This window comes from Hyla sarda, chromosome 5 (genome assembly GCF_029499605.1).
Source record: "Hyla sarda isolate aHylSar1 chromosome 5, aHylSar1.hap1, whole genome shotgun sequence".
NCBI lineage: Eukaryota > Metazoa > Chordata > Amphibia > Anura > Hylidae > Hyla > Hyla sarda.
Genome location: NC_079193.1, coordinates 148,753,068 through 148,776,934, shown reverse-complemented (window position 1 = coordinate 148,776,934; position 23,867 = coordinate 148,753,068). Strand labels below are relative to the sequence as shown.

Genomic DNA, 23,867 nt, shown 5'->3' with positions numbered 1-23,867 from the left:
TGAAATCTAGTCTAATGTAGACAGAGCCTCAGTTCCCTTCTGCAGTTTACAGAAGACAGTAGGTGACCTGAAAGGTGTCATCCTTGTTAATACTGTTGGTTTATGTATGAAGGTAAAACCTGGTCCTAGGTAGAAGTCAAAATGTGTAATAAAGCCCATCAAACCAAACCTGGGGAACACTTAGTGATGGGCAAAGAATGAGTTCTACATATTTCATGTAAGTAAAGTTGTATGGGTCCGTCCAGTAGTGCTACTGTTTTATTATTTGTTTCTGCAGCTGCTAGGGCGGCCTATGGCATTCTAACAGCTGTGCTGGAAATGTCTAGCATGCTCTACATGGCTCAGCCGAAAGAGGGTAAATCGATAAAACTCCTTCCAATGCCACAGAATATTCAAGAGAATGTTCTTATATACGGCACTACATGATCCTCCTTCACAGCACCATGTAGATATACATTTGTTTTGCGTTAATTACCAGTAGGACTGATTTATTCTGTCAATATTTTTAATATATTTTTTACATCATGACTGTAAAGCATTTTCTGTCATTTATCAAGACACGTATGCCCTTTTTCTGGTGTACACGAGTCACAAATTTCTGCACAAACTCAACTTTTCCTTTCATCAGCTTTACGCTACTGGTGTATTTTGTTCATGGATCAGTAGCATACCTCTTTCTACTTCTTCTGTCATCCAATCTGATCCCCTTCATTTGTGCTGTTGCATAGCCAGGCACTAGTGACATAGCTTTCTCTCTATCAAGCAGTTCCTTATTTATGTATTCTGTACTATTGGGCAGACTAGATGGATCCAATGGTTCTTATGTGCCAACATATTCTATGTTTCTATGTTTGTTTCTATGTATCTACAAGCTGGGTGCAGTTTTAGCTTCCACTTCACATGAGTTGTTCCACATAGCCTCCTGTCTCGGTATAAATAAGACAAAAGCGCAGCTTTACTCTGTCCTCGTCATTTTAGTTCAGGCCATTCATAGAATAGTTACACTGTCCTTTAGCAGTGCCAGCCTGTGGAGGAAGCTCCGATTCCTTCTGCTCATGTCTTGCTTTTCTGAGACATTGTAGGACTTGTTCTACACAGTTCTTTCCAGCAAACCTGATAAACTATATGGAGTCTAATTCAAAGTAGACAGGATGCTGGATCGCAGGGAACAGTGACTTAGTGAGTCTCTGTGGTGTTTGTTTATGGGTTTTCTCACACACATCTGACATTTTGTACCTGTTTGTACTGGCATTTTATTAAGTCTTAGGCTAATTTTATACAATGTAAAAGATGCTTAAAATTCAGAAGCATTTCTGCTTTGAAATACATGTAACATGCAGGTTTTACACTTATTTTAGAGGAATTTGTTTCATTTGCACTCATTGAAGCTTTTCTTGTATATTTTAAGCAGATCTATTAGGTGTGCCCCATTGAAGTCAGTGGAAGCAGACCTTTTAATTTAATTATATTTTTTATTCCTTTCTACATATTTAAGTATACAAAAAAATGTCAAAAGTAATTGTGTAAACTTTCATGTCAAATGCCTGGGAATCTGTCCTTATACATAAACCTGTGGGGGTGAAGGGGGTCCATAAAAAAGCACACTGCTGAGGTTTAAAAAAAATAAAATAAAGTCTGTTCTCAAACAATGGCTAAAAAACATTATATATGTAAGAATTTACTAAAGACTGGCCTCTGAAAACTAGGGATCGACCGATTAACGGTTTGACCGATATTATCGGCCGATATTCACGACTTTTGATGTTATCGGTGTCGGCAATTACCTTGCCGATAATGCACCGCCCTGAGGCCGCCGCTGCCCCATTGCCTCCCCATCCCCGGTTTTATAATTACCTGTTCCAGGGGTCCACGCTACTTCTGGCTCCTGCGGCGTCCTGTGCTATTGCTGTGCGCTGCGCAATGACTAGTGACATCCTTAACGCAACATCACCGTCAGTGTGCGCAGTGACAGCTCAGGACGCCGCCAGAGCCAGAAGTAGTGGTGGTTGGACTAGGGAGGACCCCAGGACAGGCAGGGGGAGAGAATCGGGCGGCGGTAGTCTCTGGCCTCGCAAAAGCTGCTGCAGTTCATTGATTTAAAGTGCCTGCTTTAAATCATTGAACTGCAGCGGCTTCTGCAGGGGCGGGGGGCGAGGGGGGGGGGGGTGGCGGTCTATAGCCGATAATTTATACCAGAATATCTGTATAAGTTATCAGCTATCGGACTCAAAGTTAACATAGTATCGGTATCGGCCCTAAAAAAAAATCAATATCGGTCGATCCCTACTGAAAACATATTAAAGCTCTGTATGAATTCAACCTAAGAGAATCTTTTCTTTCTTTTAGTGTGATTTTCTTGAATCTTTTTTTTTCTTCAACTTTATCTTCAATATGTAAATTTGTTACACAGTAACCTACGAAATTGTGGTGTCCTACATAAAAATCATTATTGATCTGGTGAAAGTGTGGATGTCTGCAGCTCCAGTACTACAAAAATTTCTCCTAAACTCATCCATGTTCTTGATTGGTTGCAGACATAGCTATCCAAAGTTATGAGTACAACACTAGCATGCCTTAAATTCTTTACTAACCACAAGATGTTTTCTGTAGAGAAAGAAGACCTTCGGTTTGGTCATGTGAAGAAGATATAGAACTGGGTTCATTTCTGCTTTCCAGCCTATTCTACAAGCCGGTGCTTGGGGCAATGAAGATCTTTGTGGTGCAACCCAGGGTTTTTAAAACAGAAAGATCGATAATATGGTGTTCCTTCTAGGCCATTTCTTTGGGATTAAAGACACGCATACACATTAGGCAGAACTTTCCTAAATCTTTTGATTTAGTATGTGTAGGGCCACCTGATATGACAGTTTAGAAGCATTGGGCATATGTAGTATACTGCTAAGTTTCTACTTGTTTTTTTTTTTATTTTTGTTTTTTTTGGGGCCAAAAAATCTGCGGCCAGTTGTTAGCTGTAAATCAATGAGAAATCGTTAAATTCTTTTTCCACTTGGCCGTTTTTCAGTTTGGCGTTTTTTCACTCTTTTTTTTTTTTTTTTTTGGCGTGGTGTTTTTCTCCCATAGAAGTCTATGAGAGTTAAAAAACGCCATGTGGGTTTTAACTTGGGCATTTTTTTTCAGGCGGTTTTTATTCTCTTTTGGACTTTAGCGATCCAAAAAAGTGATGGAGATACCTTTTTTATTTATTTTTAGGAGGTACGACTACTCCCAGCATGGAACACACACTGTGTGTTCCATTGCAATCCTTCTGTATAATGTGTAGATGAGGCCGGCTGCTCTTCTATGGTCTCCTGCACTGCGTATATATACACAACTATTCATATTTCCCACAGAGAGCTGTGATTGGCCAGATGGTTCCAGCCAATCACAACTCTGTGGGAAATATGAGTAGTTGTGTATATATATGTCATTACAGGGGACCATGGAAGAGTGGCCAGCCGCCCGCATCTATACATTATACAGGAGGATCACAGCAGGTGTCAGACGTGACATCCACTGTGATCTTTCCTTAACTGCAGGTACTACAGCTCCCAACATGGAACAGAGTGTGCTCCATGTTGGGGGTAGTAGTACCTGCAGTTAAGGAAAGATCACAACGGGTGTCACTCTTGACATCCGCTGTGATCGTCCTATTTATTGCAGAGATGTGGAGCGGCTCTATACAGCGCTCCACATCTCTGCTCTGTACTCCGGCCAGTGATGTGAATAGAACGTCACTCATTCATATTTCCCACTGAGAGCTGTGATTGGCTGCAGCCATCCGGCCAATCATTACTCTGGGCGGAAAATATGAATGAGTGATGTTCTATTCATATCACTGACCGGAGTATAGTACAGAGATGCGAGCGCTGTATAGAGCGATATGTCTATTAGTACATGTACTACTACTCCCATCATGGTACAGTGTGTTCCATGCTGGGAGTAGTACTACCTACAAAATTTCCCAAAAGAGGAAAAAAAAAAGTGAAACAAGTTATTAAAAATTTACTAAAATTTTGTTAAAACATTTTTTTTTTTTGATACCCAACAAATTTTGCTACCCATTGACTTCAATGGGTAGGGAAATACGCAGCAGCAAATGTACAACAAAATACGGCATGTCTGACCCTACGCTTAAAGAGCATCTGTCAGCTAAACCGATCTATACAATCTCTCACCATGAACACAGTCTTTATTGTCCCCTTTCCTCACATACCTTTTTTTATGTAGTTGAAGTTTATGTAGGTGGCCGAAAACCATATGAAAAAATCTCTTTGCGATACGATTTAGGTCCTAGAGATTGGGGTCACTACCTTTTGATTGACACGATGGTGTGTGCAGTCTGCACGTGAGACAGTACTTTCCCATTAACCCCTTAAGGACCCAGCCAATTTTCACTGGAGGACCCAGCCATTTGGGGACCACTGTCACTTTAAACAATAATAACTCTGGAATGCTTTTACCTTTCATTCTGATTCCGAGATTATTTTTTCGTGACATATTCTACTTTAATAGTGGTAACATTTTGTCAATACTTGCATCATTTCTTGGTGAAAAATTCCAAAATTTGATGAAAAAACGTAAAATTTTGCATTATTTAACTTTGAAGCTCTCTGCTTATAAGGAAAATGAATATTCCAAATAAATTATATATTGATTCACATATACAATATGTCTACTTTGTTTCCATCATAAAGTTGACATGTTTTTACTTTTGGAAGACATCAGAGGGCTTCAAAGTATAGCAACAATGTTTAAATTTTTCACAAAATGTTCAAAATCGAAATTTTTCAGGGACCAGTTCAGTTTGGAAGTGGATTTGAAGGGCCTTCATATTAGAAATACTCTACAAATGACACCATTATAAAAACTGCACCCCTCAAAGTATTCAAAATGACATTCAAAAGGTTTGTTATCCCTTTAGGTGTTTCACAGCAATAGCAGCAAATTGAAGGAGAAAATTCTTCATTTTTTACACTGGCTTGTTCTTGTAGAAGGGGTAAAAGGAGAGAAATCTTCTTAAAATGTGTAACCCAATTTCTCTCAAGTAAGAAAATACCTCATGTGTATGTCAAGTGTTTGGCGGGCGCAGTAGAGGACTTAGAAGGGAAGGAGTGACAGTGGGATTTTGGAGAGTGAGTTTTTCTGAAATGGTTTTTGGGGGGCATGTCACCTTTAGGAAGCCCCTATCGGAGCGACACCACTCCAACGCTGGCGTTTCGGCAGGAAAGCCTTTGACGAGGGCCTTCGTCAAAGGCTTTCCTGCCGAAACGCCAGCGTTGGAGTGGTGTCGCTCCGATCTCCTCCTACCTAGGATATATTTTGTATGTATACCCTTGTGTTGCTGCTTTGATTTTTTGGGACACTGGATAGTGCGATCTTTTACTGTGTTATGTAACGCTGCTTTAGTACTGCTTTGCATTATTGCACACATAGGTATCCTGATACTTGATTCACGCATATGGACTTTATTGGGGACTGTGATATTTTATAGTTGTATATTGTTAAAAGGTTACTGGAGGGGATCGGAGTGACACCTTTTTTTGCCACTTGTTTTTTCTCCCCTTGGGGATTGTTTCCTCTCTTGTTTTTATGTCATAAAATAAAGAAATATAATATTTATATGAATTAGTGAAATGACTCCTTTTGTGTGTGTGTGTATATATATATATATATATATATATATATATATATATATATATAAATAAAATAGTGTGTGGCTTCGGGAGATCATAGAGCATATAATATACTATATTTGGGTCAGTACTATTAATTATTCAATGGTGGTTATCCACTGATGTTACCATTAGGACCCATAATCTGATAGTGTTTTGGCAAGGGGTCCAGTGAGCCTTAACACCCCACAGGTGTTTGATGACTTTTCGTTAAAGTTGGATGTGTAAATGATTTATTTTTTTACACTAAAATGCTAGTTTTCCCTCAAATTTTTTATTTTTACAAGGGGTAATAGGACAAAATGCCCCCCAAAATTTGTAACCCCATCTCTTCTGAGTATGGAAATACCCCATGTGTGGACGTCAAGTTCTCTGCTGGCACACTACAATGCTGAGAAGAGAAGGAGCGCCATTGAGCTTTTGGGGAATTATTTTTTTTTTAAATGGAAGTCAGGGGCCATGTGCGATTACAAAGCCCCCCGTGGTGCCAGAACAGTGGGCCCCCCCCCCCCACATTTGACCCTATCTTGGAAACTACACCCCACACAGAATTTAATAAGGGGTGCAGTGAGTATTTACACCCCACTGGCGTTTGACAGGTCTTTGGAACAGTGGGCTGTGCAAATGAAAAATTTAATTTTTCATTTTCACGGACCACTGTTCCAAAAATCTGTCAGACACCTGTGGGCGTAAATGCTCACTGTACCCCTTATTACATCACGTGAGGGGTGTAGTTTCCAAAATGGGGTCACATGTGGGTATTTCTTTTTTTGCGTTTGTCAGAACCTCTTTAAAATCAGCCTCCCCTGTGAAAATCACCAATTTAGGCCTCAAATGTACATAGTGCACTCTCACTCCTGAGGCTTGTTGTGCACCAGCAGAGCATTTATGACCACATATGGGGTATTTCCGTACTCAGGAGAAATTGCGTTACACATTTTGGGGGTCTTTTTTTCCTTTTAACGCTTGTGAAAATAAAAAGTATGGGGCAACACAAGCATGTTAGTGTAAATTTTTTTTATTTTTTTTACACTAACAAGCTGGTGTAGCCCCCAACTTTTCCTTTTCATAAGGGGAAAAAGGAGAAAAAGCCCCCCCCCCCCCCCACAAATTTTGTAGTGCAATTTCTCCAGAGTACGTAAATACCCCATGTGGCCCTAAACTGTTTCCTTGAAATACGACAGGGCTCCGAAGTGAGAGAGCTTCATGCGCATTCGAGGACTAAATTAGGGATCGCATAGGGGTGGACATAGGGGTATTCTGCACCAGTGATTCCCAAACAGGGTGCCTCCAGCTGTTGCTAAATTCCCAGCATGTCTGGACAGTCAGTGGCTGTTCGGAAATGCTGGGAGTTGTTGTTTTGCAACAGCTGGAGGCTCCGTTTTGGAAACACTGCCATACAATACGTTTTTATTGGGGGGGTGTATATGTATTGTTTTACCCTTTATTTTGTGTTAGTGTAGTGTTTTTAGGGTACATTCGCACTGGTGTGTTACGGTGAGTTTCCCGCTAGGAGTTTGCACTGCGGCGAAAAATTTGCCGCAGCTCATACTTGAAGCAGGAAACTTACTGTAAACCTGCCCGTGTGAATGTACCCTGTACATTCACATTGGGGGGGGGGGGGGGGGCAGCGGTTTCAAAACTACAACTCCCAGCATGTACTGACAGACAGTGCATGCTGGGAGTTGTACTTTTGCAACAGCTGGAGGAACACTGGTTGGGAAACCTTCAGTTAGCTTCTGTTACCTAACTCAGTATTTTCCAACCAGTGTGCCTCCAGCTGTTGCAAAACTACAACTCCCAGCATGTACTGATCGCTGAAGGTCATGCTGGGAGATGTAGTTATGCAATAGCTGGAGGTACACAACTACAACTCCCAGCATGCCGAGACAGCTGTTAGGGCATGCTGGGATTTGCAGTTTTGCAACATCTGGAGGGCTACAGTTTTAGAGAACACAGCAAAGTGATCTCCAAACTGTGGTCCTCCAGCTGCTGCAAAACTACAAATCCCAGCATGCCTAGACAGCAAACAGCTGTTTGGGCATGCTGGGAGTTGTAGTTTTGCAAGATCTGGAGGCCTACAGTTAGAAACCACTTTATAGTGGTGGTAAACTGTACACTCCAGATGTCGCTAAGCAACTCACCGGCTTCCGTACGATCCAGCTGCACGATGTTGCCGCTGCCTCCGTCGCCCGCCCGGATGGGTAAGTGGATCTTCGGCGCCTATTGTGGGTGGGCAGGATGGGGAAAACGAAAGTTAACCCTCCCGCCCCCGATCTGCTATTGGTCGTCGCTTCTGGCGATCAATAGCAGGGATAGGAGGGGTGGCACCTCTGCCACCTCACTCCTATCCCTTCAGGGGGATCATACGTGTTTTAGACAACCGCGATTCCCCTTATATTCCGGGTCACTGGGTCATCATAGACCCGGAATCGCGCAATTCGCAAGTGTGAATTCACTTGTGATTTGCCGCGATCGCCGACATGGGGGGGGGCGGGTCTGATGACCCCCTTGGCGTTTGCACGGGATGCCTGCTGAATGATTTCAGCAGGCATCCCGGTCCGATCCACGCCCGGCGGGGACCAGAACTGCCCATGACGTAACTGTCCTTAAGTACCAGGGCTTCATGACGTACGCGTACGTCAAGGGTCCTGAACAGGTTAAAAGGCAGTGACATTGTAGAGAGAACTTTGCAGCCCCAGAGCAGTTTGGACCTGCTGACCCCGCCTCTAGGACCCTTACAACCTGTTATTGTAGTGTAGGTCAACATTTAATATGATATTATGATAAAGGGACAGTGTTTTCTGTTTCACTGTGCAGTGCCAAATCCAGCAGTCTCACAGCAAAACTGCAGTATGAGATGGGGAAAACTGACATCAGTTATGCAGTTATTTGTATTTTTTGCTATTCTGCCACCCTATGCACCTTAAATGTAAACTTTATTCCCTGGAATTCCCCTTTAGCTATGAAGAAACATATATATTTTCCTTGTTTATAAAACCTTTTAAGGTTGGTACAGGCTTCTAGTGCGGGTTACACTGATGAAAATCATACTTATGGCTCCTTGCTCTGTACCTTCAGTCTTCATTATTTGCAAATCTGGAGCTTGATGTATGTGGGGCATTCCCAAGCCCCTGGTGCACAGTGATGTCTGGCCTGCATCTTCATGGTAAGGCCCCTGTGGTAAACCTCTACAGAGAAGAGCTCCATTCTGCAGCACAGCAGGCTCAAAACAGGGGAGGAGGTGTTACTATGTAGATGCAGGCTAGATGTCTGTGTGGATCAGGGGTTTTGGAACACCCCCTTGCACCAAGCTCCACATATGCATATATAGAAGAAAGGGAAGGGGGGGAGACTACAAGACTACAGGAGACCGGAGACGAGAAGTGATGGTTTTCTCTAGTACCAGTTGTTATCACTTTAATTGGACTGTGGATTACAGACCATAAGAGTACATGGTTACTATTCTCTGGTTTGTTTGTTTTTTGTTCCTTTGTCATGACCTTGAGTAGTTTGTACCAGAGATGCAAATCTGGTTTTCACATTCACCCCCTTGAATTTCTGGGCTGCTGAGCATGTTCAATGGGCTTTTGGAAATAAGATGAATTGAAACATCCCAGTTCTTCTTAACTTACAAAAGCATCTTTTTGTGAAAACTGGGGCTAGCTGCCACTAAATGTTCTCATTAGAATATTTTTGTTCCGCTTTCAGCTTTGTAACAGGCTGAGGACTGCTTGGACCCTTTTAGTAGATTACAATTTACCACTGAAGTACTATTAGAATCAAAGAAATGATCTGCACTAAGCATATGTGTCGTAGAGAACAGGTCATATTATTCATTAATGGTATTGTGCGGTGTAGTTTGCCTCAGTAGACTGTTGCCATAGGTAGATTTAGCGCTCTCCTCTATTTTGAATACTTCATTCCGATTCATTCCTTCTGAAAAGGGCATGAATGATGCAGATAAGGACATGGGTCTTTTGTAGGTCAATGGTCCAACAGGCAACAGCAGGTACCGATTGACCCCATTATAGTCAATGGGGTCCGTCAGGCACCACAGTTTTTCAGCAGCAGTAGCAGTAGCAGGAGAAAGACGGTGCAAGCTGTATTTTTTTCTCCAGCTAGCTTTCCTAGCGGCCCCAACGGCCTTCACACTATCGTGTGATAATCGTAGTGTAAAAGGGGCCTATTTCCTGTTATCATATGTAATATTTATGCCGAAGTTGAAAAAAGTCAGTGAGTTAATATTTCACCCAATTCATACTTTAAATCTAGAAAATGTTTACTTTATTTTGTCTGCCCCTCCCCCTTTTTAGACTATATACTACATTAGTCAAGAAAATAGTATTCATTGGTCACAAATTGAACACTATAGCCGATTCATCTGTATCATTTTCTTATAGTGGACTAGTCCTCAGAATAGGTCTCTGTTACCTTTTCCCCTATACATATTCATGCTTAACTTGGTTAAGACCCTGCAGGTTCTCAATCTCAATAGGTGGATTGAACATGCATGTTTACCATTTTTCTTTGGGAGATCTGAGCCATACTGTCAAGCACATACCCTATATTAAAAGAATGACTAAATTAGGCATACAATTGGTGCCTATAGTTTATAGTAATATTTGCTTGTTGTTTTAGTGACTAGTAATGAAACTGTAAGTAACTGTAAGGTGTTATCAGTATATTATATTATTTTATTTCTATTGTCTTTGGGGAAAGGGAAGCTGTCTGACTGCAGGAATTCATATGCTTGTATAACCTTTATGTTGTTTTTTGTTTTCATAAAAATTAGCTACTAAGAAAAGTAAAAAAGATCTAAAAGAACAGAATCCTTTCCCATTAGTTAAAACAAAATTTCTAGAGTATGGGTAATAAATAGATTACTCTCCAACAAGGAAGGCTGGAAACATTGACCCACCATTATTCAGTTTGCCTGATTTTGACAGAAATTGCACAGGTACAACGTCTTATTTAAAATTAAAAAAAAAAACTAAACTGGCCACGTTTTGAAAATCCCCATACACATTAGTAAAAAATCGGCAAACTGTATATAAAGTCTAGACAGAGAGAGACCTCAGAATATTTGTTCAGCTCAGCTGTGCATTTTCCAAAGTATAAGAAGCAATTTTCTCCTCATTTACCTTCAGGCAACAGGTTACCTCACAATTTATAAACACATCACATGCTCGGTTGAGATCAGCCATGAGGCATAAGTAGTAATTGCTTCCTCATTTACCTATAACAGGTTACATCACCTCTTATGTGAGCCGGACCCTTCTCAGTTATAGTGGATATTGTTCCATTTTTATCCATTAGGGGAGTTCCTGCCACACTGCTGCCAAGCTCTGTAGGGGGCAGTGACAAAATATATCTGGTGTGTATCTATACCATAAATATGTATATGATATATACCAAGGTCTTGAGCAACCTTCTATTTTATCTACAATGGCCAGTTCTTATATTTAAAGCCTTATTAAATACTTGTTTATGCACCTCACGTTTTTGGAGACAATTTTCTCTTCAACCAATGTCATTCAGTAGTATCCTCCTAGACTTCCAATTCTGTGCTTGAAAATGGGAGCATAGAGTGGACAATTCTCAAGGCTCTGAACTGGCACAAACTACAGAGCTGTACTTTCACTTGTCAAAGTGTTTAAGTACTAGATGTGTGCGGCAATCTGAACCACAATATGCAGAGCTTAATATGAGCAAAACAAACATTGACTTTTTACTTTCACCTTCTTAAAGCTTTGAAGTGAATAAGAGAGAGAAGGGACTTAGAGGAACTATAGAAATGACTAAATCTGTGCATTATTTCTGGAGCTTATTGGTATGTACACCAGTCATAAGGTTCACTAAATCTATCACTTCATAAGTGTTCCCCAAATGAAATGGGGTATCTGTATGGACCTGCATTGTCTGCATGAATAAATAATGGCTGCTGATATGACCTTGCTTATGCAGGGATGTGGAATTCTTATCACCCGACGCCCGGGACATGCAGTTTCGGGCGCCGGGCAGGGGAATTTTTCCGGCCCCTAGCCTGGACCTGACAAGTGTGGCGGCGCTCAGCAGTCTGTATGGAGGGGGCTCCCGACTCGTGCCCGCTCCATACTCTGCAGCTCCCGGCTGTTCTCAGTAGCTTGGGGCCGCCGCTAATGGCCAGCATGCGGCAATCGCCGCGGCTGGCTATTAATCCTTTAGATCGCCACTGTCAAAGCGGACAGTGGCGTCTAAAGGGACATGTGAATGCTCCCTGGTGGTCCAGTGGGGTGGATTGCGGGGGGGACAATCCACTATAGAGGTAGCCGGAGGGCTTACCTCTGCTTCCCTGCTGTCCTGTGGCTCTGTCATTGATAGAGCCTGGCTGGAATCTATATTGATCTGTATGAGGAATCTAATGATTCCTCCTGAAAGTCTAATTAATAAAGTGTAAAAGAAGAAAAATGTTTTTATAAGTTTAAAAGACACGCGTTAACCCCTTCCATGTTAAAAGTTCAGATCACCTCCTTTTCCTATATAAAAACATGTAAACATAATAAAAATAAACATATTTAGTATAGCTGCGTGCGTAATTGTACGAACTATTAAAATATAACCTTATGTATCCCATACAGTAAATTACGTAAATCTACAGGGGTCAAAAAATGGCAATTAAAATAATGCTAAAAAGTTCTGAATTTTTTTTTTAAACTGAAACTATACAAATCTGGTATCGGGCGGCCTAAAGTATCAAAACAGGTTATCTGACCACAAGGTAAAATGGTGTAGACCACCAAACTTGCATAATTATCTTTTACTATTTCAATTTCACTTCACCGATTTATATATAATAATATATATATACATTTTTGGTTTGGAGAATGTTATTGAAAAATTAAAAGGTATCATCATAGTAGGTAGTTATGGCTATTATAGTGTGAGGAGGAAAAAACGAGAGTGTAAAAGTGAAAATTGGCCCAGACAAGTTGATTTTGCTCCGTTTTAGTCCCGTTGACTAGTAGTTTTTTTTTTAAATAAAATTTCCACACCCCTGTTATGTTGTTTCTACATCAAAAATAGCAATACATTGGCTAGCATTGCTGTCTTGTCCCTGACATAACTGGGTCTAAGTATTATTTTCTTGTGTTTTATCTTTAAGACCTAAACCACAATCTTAAGTCAACCAGCAGTTTGGTTAGGTTATTAATACCCTCTTTGTTGTGGTATAAATAAGAAAGGGGACCTAATGATATTTTGTGCAGGTTGCACCCTGCATTTTATTAATCTAATTAAGTAAGATGACAGCTTTTACATTTCCCTTTTTACTGATAACAAATAAAGGAATGTTACTTTCTTAATCCACTGGACTAGATTTTGTGAGGTCTTACACTAGTGCAACCGTATGGGAACATTACACAAGTTCTTTTGCATGAGGTCCACAACTTTATCCTAGTAGACTAGACCTTTGAGTGTCTAAATACGAGTTCACATTGCTGGTTGTTAAATCTCAGTGCATTTTAACAAGTGTTAGGCTGGGTTCACACTAAGATTTAACTATACGGGAACCAGATATGGCTGGGGGAGCGAAAACCGGGCGCTCCCGTATCCCAGCCGGACACGACGGCCCGTATTTAATTCATTTCAATGAGCCTCATTTTTTTGCCCCGTATCCGGTTTTCTGACCGGACCTAAAACTATGGTATGCCGCGGAACCGTATATGGGGCAAAAAAGCCTATTAGGTCACTTTTTCCAATTATGAGACCACTGCTATAACTGAAGGAGAGTCTCAGTATCTTCAGATGCGAAAAAATATTTAGTATTTACTGGCTTAGAGGGTCCTGGAGAAATTTCTCCTTCTTCCATACCCTCTATGTTGGATCTAGATAAAAGATCCTCCTCCCCAGAATGAGAACCCGGAACCACTTTGAGTCTTTTAGCTGGAGGCTGAATATCTCTGACTTTAACCAGACTCCCACTGCCACAAGGAATACCAGGTTGTAAATTAGGCATATAACCAGATTACCGTATATACTCGAGTATAAGCCGACCCGAGTATAAGCCAAGACCCCTAATTTCAACCCAAAATCCCAGGAAAAGTTATTGACTCGAGTATAAGCCTAGGGTGGGAAATACCTCATCCCCCCCTGTCATCATCCAGACCCGTCATTAACATCCTCATCATCATCATCATCCCCTTGTCATCATCCCACACATCCCCCCTTCATCATCCCCTTATCATCCCACACATCCCCCCTTCATCATCCCCTTATCATCCCACACATCCCCCCTTCATCATCCCCTTGTCATCATCCCACACATCCCCCCTTCATCATCCCCTTATCATCCCGCACATCCCCCCTTCATCATCCCCTTATCATCCCACACATCCCCCCTTCATCATCCCCTTATCATCCCACACATCCCCCCTTCATCATCCCCTTGTAATCATCCCACACCCCCCCCTTCATCATCCCCACCCCCCTTCATCATCCCCACACCCCCCCCCTTCATCATCCTCTTCTCATCATTCTCCCTCAGTGGTCTTCAACCTGCGGACCTCCAGAGGTTTCAAAACTACAACTCCCAGCAAGCCCGGGCAGCCATCGGCTGTCCGGGCTTGCTGGGAGTTGTAGTTTTGAAACCTCCGGAGGTCCGCAGGTTGAAGACCACTGCGGCCTTCAACATCATCCAGCCCCCTCTCACCCCCTTTAGTTCTGAGTACTCACCTCCGCTCGGCGCTGGTCCGGTCCTGCAGGGCTGTCCGGTGAGGAGGTGGTCCGGTGAGGAGGTGGTCCGGGCTGCTATCTTCACCGGGGGCGCCTCTTCTCCGCGCTTCCGGCCCGGAATAGAGGCGTTGCCTTGACAATGATGCAGAATTACGTTGGCAATGAACGCACCTCTGCGTCGTTGTCACTGCAACGTGACTATTCTGAGGCCGGGCCCGAAGCGCTTAGAAGAGGCCTCCCCGGTGAAGATAGCAGCCCGGAACACTATCCCACCGGACCACCTCCTCACCGGACAGTCCTGCAGGACCGGACCAGCGGCGAGCGGAGGTGAGTACTCAGAACTAAAGGGGGTCAGAGGGGGCTGGATGATGTTGAAGGCTGCCCGGGCTTGCTGGGAGTTGTAGTTTTGAAACCTCTGGAGGTCCGCAGGTTGAAGACCACTGCGGGTGGGGGAGTTCACTCGAGTATAAGCCGAGGGGGGTGTTTTCAGCACGAAAAATCGTGCTGAAAAACTCGGCTTATACTCGAGTATATACGGTAATACTGAAGAGGGTTACTAGGTAGGTAACCAGTAGCAACAGAAGAAACATTAGCTGGCTCAGCACTGGTGAAAGTCGGATATACATTAACAACAGACGGAACATTCATGGACAACTGACTGCTAGAAGACGGAATTAAATTAAGTCCGGCCAGAGAGGACTGTATTTCTTGGCGAATAAGTGATCACATATCTTCAGAAATACACGGTTTCTCTTCTTGAGCTACTTTAGATGTACAATTTTTGCATAATTGTTTTTTATATGTCTCCGGAAGTTTAGCATAACACAAAACACATTGGCGAATTTTCGCTTTAGGTTTTTGTGAAGGTTCCTTATTTCCCTAAGAAGGAACCGCAAATCAGAAGCTAAACAGAGAAGTATTTGCAGCAGAAAATATGCAGGAAAATACTCACAGCTGGAGAAACAAGCTGCTCCATAGCATCAGCCTTGGAGGAAGCCTGTGAGTCCATGGTAGCCACAGGACAATCATAGACAAAGATAACACTGATTTTCCTACCTTCAAACAGGAAATTAAAATTTTGGCGCCTTGTGACGTCATATCCGCCCCGCCGGCACCTCCGTACAGCCCGCAACTTCCGTTCCACGCTCAAAGTGCCCGGCTTCCCCCGGACAGAATTAATTGCTGCACACTCACGCAGCATTCCACGGGGAAGCCAGGAAGCCGGGCAGCAGCAGTCCATACACCGCCGCAGACCCCAGGAGATCGCCGACAGCTCACAGAGCCCCCGCCGACAGTCACCTGGAGTACTGCCAAACCCAACGAACCGGCACGAAGGTACCTGTAGCCTGCGCGAACGCGGGGTACATGGGTGGAGGATACCGCAGTATCCTTAGTGTGGGGACATATAGCTCTCCTGGAGCGCAGTCCCCCACGCGCCCAGAGGCCGGGAAAAGTTCCCAGTGATTAAGGGGGAGAAATGGGTTAGGGGCTCCAGAGGTGACCGCAACCCTCCCCAGGGAAAAAGATAAAAGTAAAAGAAAAAAATCTGAAGTCCACAACAGACCCGGTGCTCTGTCCTGGACCTAATAGGAACAGGATAACACTGAGGAATGGTGGGAGGGGAGGGACTTTTAAACTCTCTGTTCCTGTTCCTATTAGGTCCAAGGGCACCATCTCTTTGGTGGCTGTCATGGTGGACGAGGAATAGAACTTTTTTTTTATAGATCAACTGGCTCCAGAAAGTTAAACAGATTTGTAAATTACTTCTATTAAAAAATCTTAATCCTTTCAGTACTTATGAGCTTCTGAAGTTGTTTGTTCTTTTCTGACTAAATGCTCTCTGATGGCACGTGTCTCGGGAACACGTTTAGAAGAGGTTTGCTATGGGGATTTGCTTCTACACTGGGCGGTTCCCGAGACACGTGTCATCAGAGAGCATTTAGTCAGAGAGCATTTAGTCAGAAAAGAACAACCTTAACTTCAGAAGCTCATAAGTACTGAAAGGATTAAGATTTTTTTAAGAGAAGTAATTTACAAATCTGTTTGACTTACTGGAGCCAGTTGATATATAAATTTTTTTTTCTTCCCTGGATAACCCCTTTAACCCCTTAAGGACTCAGCCCATTTTGGCCTTAAGGACTCAGACAATTTAATTTTTCCGTTTTCATTTTTTCCTCCTCGCCTTCTAAAAATCATAACTTTTATATTTTCATCCACAGACTAGTATGAGGGCTTGTTTTTTGCGCGACCAGTTGTCCTTTGTAATGACATAACTCATTATATCATAAAATGTATGGCGCAACCAAAAAGCACTATTTTTGTGGGGAAATTAAAACGAAAAACGCAATTTTGCTAATTTTGGAAGGTTTCGTTTTCACGCCGTACAATTTATGATAAAAATGACGTGTGTTCTTTATTCTGAGGGTCAATACGATTAAAATGATACCCATTATTACATACTTTTATATTATTGTTGGGCTTAAAAAAAATCACAAACTTTTTAACCAAATTAGTACGTTTATAATCCCTTTATTTTGATGACCTATAACTTTTTTATTTTTCCGTATAAGCGGCGGTATGGGGGCTCATTTTTTGCGCCATGATCTGTACTTTTTTTTGATACCACATTTGCATATAAAAAACTTTTAATACATTTTTTATAATTTTTTTTTTATAAAATGTATTAAAGTAGGAATTTTGGACTTTTTAATTTTTTTTTCGTTCACGCCGTTAACCGTACGGGATCATTAACATTTTATTTTAATAGTTCGGACATTTACGCACACAGCGATACCAAATATGTCTCTAAAAAAAATTTTTTACGCTTTTTGGGGGTAAAATAGGAAAAAACTGACGTTTTTTTATTGGGGGAGGGGATTTTTCACTTTTTTTTTACTTTTACTTTTACATTTTTTTTACATTTTTTTTTTCACTTGAATAGTCCCCATAGGGGACTATTCATAGCAATACCATGATTGCTAATACTGATCTGTTCTATGTATAGGACATAGAACAGATCAGTATTATCGGTCATCTCCTGCTCTGGTCTGCTCGATCACAGACCAGAGCAGGAGACGCCGGGAGCCGCACGGAGGAAGGAGAGGGGACCTCCGTGCGGCGTTATGAATGATCGGATCCCCGCAGCAGCGCTGCGGGCGATCCGATCATTCATTCAAATCGCGCACTGCCGCAGATGCCGGGATCTGTATTGATCCCGGCACCTGAGGGGTTAATGGCGGACGCCCGCAAGATCACGGGCGTCGGCCATTGCTGGTGGGTCCCTGGCTGCGATCAGCAGCCGGGATCAGCCGCGCATGACACGGGCATCGCTCCAATGCCCGCGGTTATGCTTAGGATGTAAATGTACGTCCTGGTGCGTTAAGTACCACCGCACCAGGACGTACATTTACGTCCTGCGTCCTTAAGGGGTTAAGGGGAACCCATCAGGTCCTTTGTGCCTCAGAAACTGTCCCAGTTCCAGATTATTGTAGTGTGTACCGATGCAGTGTTACTCCTGCTGAAAAAAAATGATTGGCACTCGTGCCATATGCAAATAACCTGTAACTAATAACCTGTAATAATAAATAACCTATAAATGTGGTCACTACTGGTTATTCTGGCCTCGCCCACTTTCCTCCCAGTCACGCTTTATTGAAAGTATGATCGCTGGGTTTCTCTGACATGTTCCCTTGAAAAGATAATATTCATGACTGCCTGCAACAAACACCAGGAGTTTACTAAATAAAAAGTGGACATTTATCAATGTTGATGTAAGGTAGTAAAGATTTTACCCGTTTTCTTGGTGTATTGTTTGTACAGTTGCTCAAAATTTACTTAAAAGGCGCACAGGCTTTGAGAAATTTTGCGCAATTATAGAATCCAGTGAGCTGCAGAGATTGGTTTAAGCTTTGTGCTCTGGCATCTGACACTTTTGTACGTGTCCTATTAGGTGGTGTAGGTTTGTGCAAAAGTTATGCGCCCAAAAAATTTGATGCACATGATAATTTCATGCCAACTGCAGAACGTTCTCCACAGTGCCCCAAACAATACACTGCTTTGAAAAATGCTCAAAAAGAACACACAAAAAAGCTGCAAAAACTGCAACTGCTCAAAATGTTGTGCCTAAGACACACTAAAAAACGGTGTACATCCATTAATAAATGTCTCCCGAAGAGTTTATTTGGGAGCTTTATAAATCCACTTTTATAAAGGTTTGAAATTAATCCTAGTAGCATATAGGACCTATTTAGATACAAAAAAGAGGTCATTGAAGAGCTATTAAGCAGATATCATTGATCAGTTATCAACTTTTTAAATGTTCTTGAAGCAAACTCTTGCTTGACTGTTATTCCAATTCCCATAGAGTTTGCAGGGAGCAGCGGTCTGGTGGTTGGGGTGCTCAGTTTATTTACATTTTTGGAGGTTTCACTGTTGCATCTTTTTAAACTTTACTTTTTTTAATTTTATATTCTCTTATAAAATCATCTTTTTATTTCGAAGAAGTTGTGCTAGGCTGCTAATATAAAGGGCTTTATATGTCAATCAAGAAGGGGCTGGGAGGTGTGGACAAGCAAGGAGGCATGCCAGGCTGTGGCACTTGAGAAACTAAACCCCAACTCCTTGACACTTAGCTGATAAATAATAAGCTCCAGGAATGGTACTACCCCAATAGCTATTCAGTGGTGTCTGTAACTCTTACAGCTGGCAAATTCCCTTTAAGGGTACACCATCATTCTCCAACTTTGATTCTTTTAATGGATTCTTTGACATTTTGCTATATCTTGGCTGTAAAGCTTATTTCCTTATACTTGGCATTCTGTCTTTGTTCCCACCTTAGCAACCAACACAAGCAGTCCTCAACATTGGCTCTAAAATGTGTTATTCAGCATCCTCAATAGCGGATGTAGCTGAACAGTCTTTAAGGAGAAGAAAAAACATATATCAGGGATGTCTTTTCCAAGCTTGCTGCCAATGAACTGTCTTGTAGCTGCAAAAACTTTTGGCTTCTGAATATTATGTCTTTAAGATTTTACTTTTTTTTTTTTTCGTTGAAGAGCTCTTGTTTGACATGGCCTGTTAGTGTTCCTTTAAGTGACTAAGCTTTGATGATATTGGACTATTCAGAAAGCTCAGTGTTCTGGAGTCTCTCTGTATAACCCTGATGGCCATAATGGTTATTACTTGGAGCAGTGCTGGGAGAACAACATTTAACACTTTCTCTGATAATACATTAACCTGCTGAGAACACTCATGTCACACATTGTGTATAAATCCTGTTGATATGATTAATTTATGAAGTAATGTTGTATTTAGTATTTGCAGTCAGAGTTTTCTGGCAGCACACTTTTGCAGCTTTTTTTAATATTTTTTTTATACGCTTCAGTGCATCTAAAATAAAAAATGAAGAAGCTTTGCAAATAAGTGTCCATCCAGCTGTTTTGTGTATGCAGCTATTAGACCCAGATAGGAGCTATGTACCTCAAAAGATATATTTAAAAAAAAAAAAGTACCTGTCACCAAATAAACTGTTCTAAACTAACTCAGGCTATGTTCCTTAACTGCTCCTAACACCCCTCATGCTCTTAAGGGTACGTTCCCACACGGCGTATTTTGCTGCGTATTTTGCTGCGTATTTGGTGCTGCGTATTTTCCTACCCATTGACTTCAACAGAGAAAATAAAATACGCAGCAGCAAATATGCCGTGTGGGAATGTACCCTAAAACAAATTCAGTGCTTTAAAAAGCTGTTTATATTACTTTTCTTCTTGCTCACATACTGCAATTCCCCAGCAGGAGAAAGTGGGCGTTTCCCAGCAGGCATGACATCACTAAAGCCTGCGGGGGGACCACTTCTGCCCTCACATGGTTGCAGTGCTGTGTTGAATAGAAGACCTCAAGCTCCGTGTATGTTTCAATCTGTGTTGCTATTAGTGAGGCTCTCCTTCAGCTTTCAGTCTGTGCAGCTTTCTGTGAGAATCTGTGGAGCTTTCACTATCTGTGCAGCTGTCAATCAAGCTCAGTGCAGAGAAGCACTTCCTGAGTTTGGACTCCTGCCAGGCTGGGAGTAGACCAAACTCACTGTTAATTGTGGCAGGGAACAGAACAGAGCCACCTAGTGACCATTTTTAATATTACATTTTAAACTTATTTATGTTGATAATTTTTAAAGCAAGTGAATGGGAAAGTGTCTTCTAATTACACAAGGGACACTATGTTAAATGTTTTATTTGGTAACAGGTACTCTTTAGCAATGGTTACAGACAACAAACAGTTCCTATGTGTTTGATCCCGCAGTCATGTGATACACCACTTTGTCTACCCTTGCCCTTCATAGCCTACAGACAATATATCAAGAAGTATCAGACTTAGGGTTTGTAGGCCCTCACAGTCATGTATTATAACCCTTATCATATGTATTATAACCCTTATCATATGTAAAGCACCAAGGTAACAGCATAACTATTTTATTGGTCGCACAAAAGATCCAATCGAACCAAAAATTGTTTGCTTGTTTGTCACCAACTGCTATTTTTTTTTTTTTTTTTTTTGCACAATTATCTAAATGCAGCCCATGCAAACCTCTATATTTACTGCTTTTAATTCTGGACCTTAAAGTGGACCAAAACAAGGCACTGCTAATTTTAGCACATCAAGTGGAATAATAATGATCAAAATGTAGCGTGTATCGCAAAAATGATACTTGTTTCACAAAAAAAATAAGCCCTCACACAATGTGGTCAGACTAAAAATAGTTATGGCTGTCAGACAATGGTAACACAGAGAGGTAAAAAATAAAAAAAAAGATTGTGTATTGAAAGGGAAAAAGTACTGACCCACAAAATCAAGAATCTCATTTTTACTGCACAGTGAATGCATTAACTCCAGCAATTTCCCAATTTTTCACAATATTTTGGAGTTTGACACAAAAATGCAACAAAAAATTACCGTTGATATGAGGTACGGTGTTACAAAATCGATCTCCGAATCACTTGGCTTAGGAAAAGCAGTCCATACTTATCACCACTTAGAGACAAAATGGGGCTTAGTCAATATAGGAGTACTCCATTTCAGGAGCACTTATCCAAAGAATAGGGGATAAGTGTCTGATCGCGATATCCTGCATGACAACCCTGGCTCTCTGCAGGAAGAGAGCGTCGACCCCTGCACAAAGCATCAACTGTCATGGCCCCTCTATGTATCTCTATGGGAGAGCCGAAGGTACCCGAACATGCTATCTCTGGCTCTCCCATAGAGATAAGTGGAGGGGGCGTGTTGGCTGCTGCTTCGTGCGGAGTACCGTACAGGAGATTGCTTTGATAGTCAGAAGGGATTCAAAAACCCTATATCTAAGGAACAGCACTGTGTAACATCTTTTTAACCAGCAAATCTAAAAAAAAAAAATTATCTACTGCATGGTGAATGAAGTGCACAAGGCATGCCACTGATGTGCACTTACTTAGAAGCATTAGATATTCATGTGCAACTCTAGTGGCTGCCGATTGGTAACTCTGGCATCTTTGACCGTTACCAAGCACATGTGCTGTGTTTCTTTTTAGGAGCTTCCGTTGCAGATTCCTATAAAATTATTGAACAGAATAAGCAAGTTGCTGCACTAATTTGGTTAAATGACTCCACACACCATGGCGGAAGTTCTGCAGTCCCCATTATAGTCAATAGCATCTGGTGCCATTGGTGTCTGTCGGAACCAGCAGTTTATTTTCTGCTTATTTAACAGAGCAAAACAATGAAAATTATAATGCAACAACTGTATAAAGAAGCCCTTAGAGGGATCTGTGTGATAAAAATTTAATTTAAGAATTCATACAATTTCATATTGTAATTTATAGTTTCCAGTTTTATACACCATCCATTGTAATTTACCATTGTATGTTTAATATAGAATTTTATGTACTCTACATCGGTTTTAAATTGTTAGAAAATGTTAGCATTTTTTCAATATCGCTGTATGTTAACTGACTTTTCTGTTTTTCCCTGTAGGTGAATCTGGTTTGGGAAAGTCAACACTCATCAATTCACTTTTCTTAACGGATTTATATGCCCCAGATTACCCCGGTCCATCGCATAGAATAAAAAAAACTGTTCAGGTACAGTGTCGTAGCAGGTGGCGAGTCACTGAAAGTGTGCTGTGTATTATGTGCTTGTGTTTACCTGGGGGTGGGATCTATTGATTACCGTATTTATCGGGGTATACCACGCACCGGCCTGTAGCACGCACCCTCATTTTACCAAGGATATTTGGGTAAAAAAAAGTTTTTTACCCAAATATCCATGGTAAAATGAGGGTGCGTGTGTGCGCGTGTATACCCCGATACATCTCCAGGAAAGGCAGGGGGAGAGAGGCCGTCGCTGCCCGCTTCTCTCCCCCTGCCTTTCCTGGGGTCTAGAGCCCTGCTGCCGGCCCTTCTCTCCCCCTGGCTATCGGCGCCGCTGCCCGTTCTGTCCCCCTGACTATCAGTACCGGCGCCGATAGCCAGGGGGAGAGAAGCGGCGCCGACAGCCAGGGGGAGAGAAGGGGCAGCGGCACCCATTGCCGGCGCCGCTGCCCCGTTGCCTCCCCCCATCCCCGGTGGCATAATTACCTGAGTCGGGTCCGCGCTGCAGGCCTCCGGCGTGCGTCCCCTGCGTCGTTGCTATGCGCGGCGCACTGACGTCATGCGCCGCGCCGTGCAGCGCATAGCAACGACGAAGGGGACGCACGCCGGAGGCCTGCAGCAGCGCGGACCCGACTCAGGTAATTATGCCACCGGGGATGGGGGGAGGCAACGGGGCAGCGGCGCCGGCAATGGGTGCCGCTGCCCCTTCTCTCCCCCTGGCTATCGGCGCCGGTACCGTCAGGGGGACAGAACGGGCAGCGGCGCCGATAGCCAGGGGGTGAGAAGGGCCGGCAGCAGGGCTCTAGACCCCAGGGAAGGCAGGGGGAGAGAAACGGGCAGCGATGGCCTCTCTCCCCCTGCCTTTCCTTGGGCGGTATCGGCGTATAACACGCACATAGACTTTAGGCTAAAAATTTTAGCCTAAAAAGTGCGTGTTATACGCCGATAAATACGGTAATTATGGTGTATTTTTTTGTATCCCTAAAATGAGGAAGGGTAGTTCACTACATGTTTACCTAATTTATATAGTCCAAATAAATTTGAATTTGTCTAATCGGCATATTTTACCCTTTTGCATTTTGATAAATAAGTCGAAAACTACATTTTGATCATGGGTACAGCTCTGCCATGCACACATTTCTTTTTTTTTTTTCCCCTCTGGTGAGAGACAGAGGTTCCAAATTTAACACAATATTACATGCTACATTTTTACCTGTGCGCTTTCAGAATCGTTTGTTTCTTACAGTGGGATGTTTGCCTTTTCACATTTTATCCCCTATCCAAAGGGGATAAGATGTCTGATAGCGGGGGGCCTGCTGGGACCCCCCCCCCGCGATCTCCCTGCAGCACCCGCATTCTATGCGGGAGC

General features: G+C 42.4%; 1 protein-coding gene across 4 annotated transcripts in view; it reads left to right on the top strand.

Annotated features, from left to right (window-relative positions):
• Positions 1-23,867, top strand: part of SEPTIN7 (septin 7) — a 107,276-nt gene that overhangs the window by 37,814 nt on the left and 45,595 nt on the right. For all 4 annotated transcript variants that reach the window (XM_056520486.1, XM_056520487.1, XM_056520485.1 and 1 more), the window contains exon 3: positions 22,383-22,489. In XM_056520486.1, the coding sequence (XP_056376461.1) occupies positions 22,383-22,489 (107 nt within the window). The remainder of the gene's footprint in view (positions 1-22,382; positions 22,490-23,867) is intronic.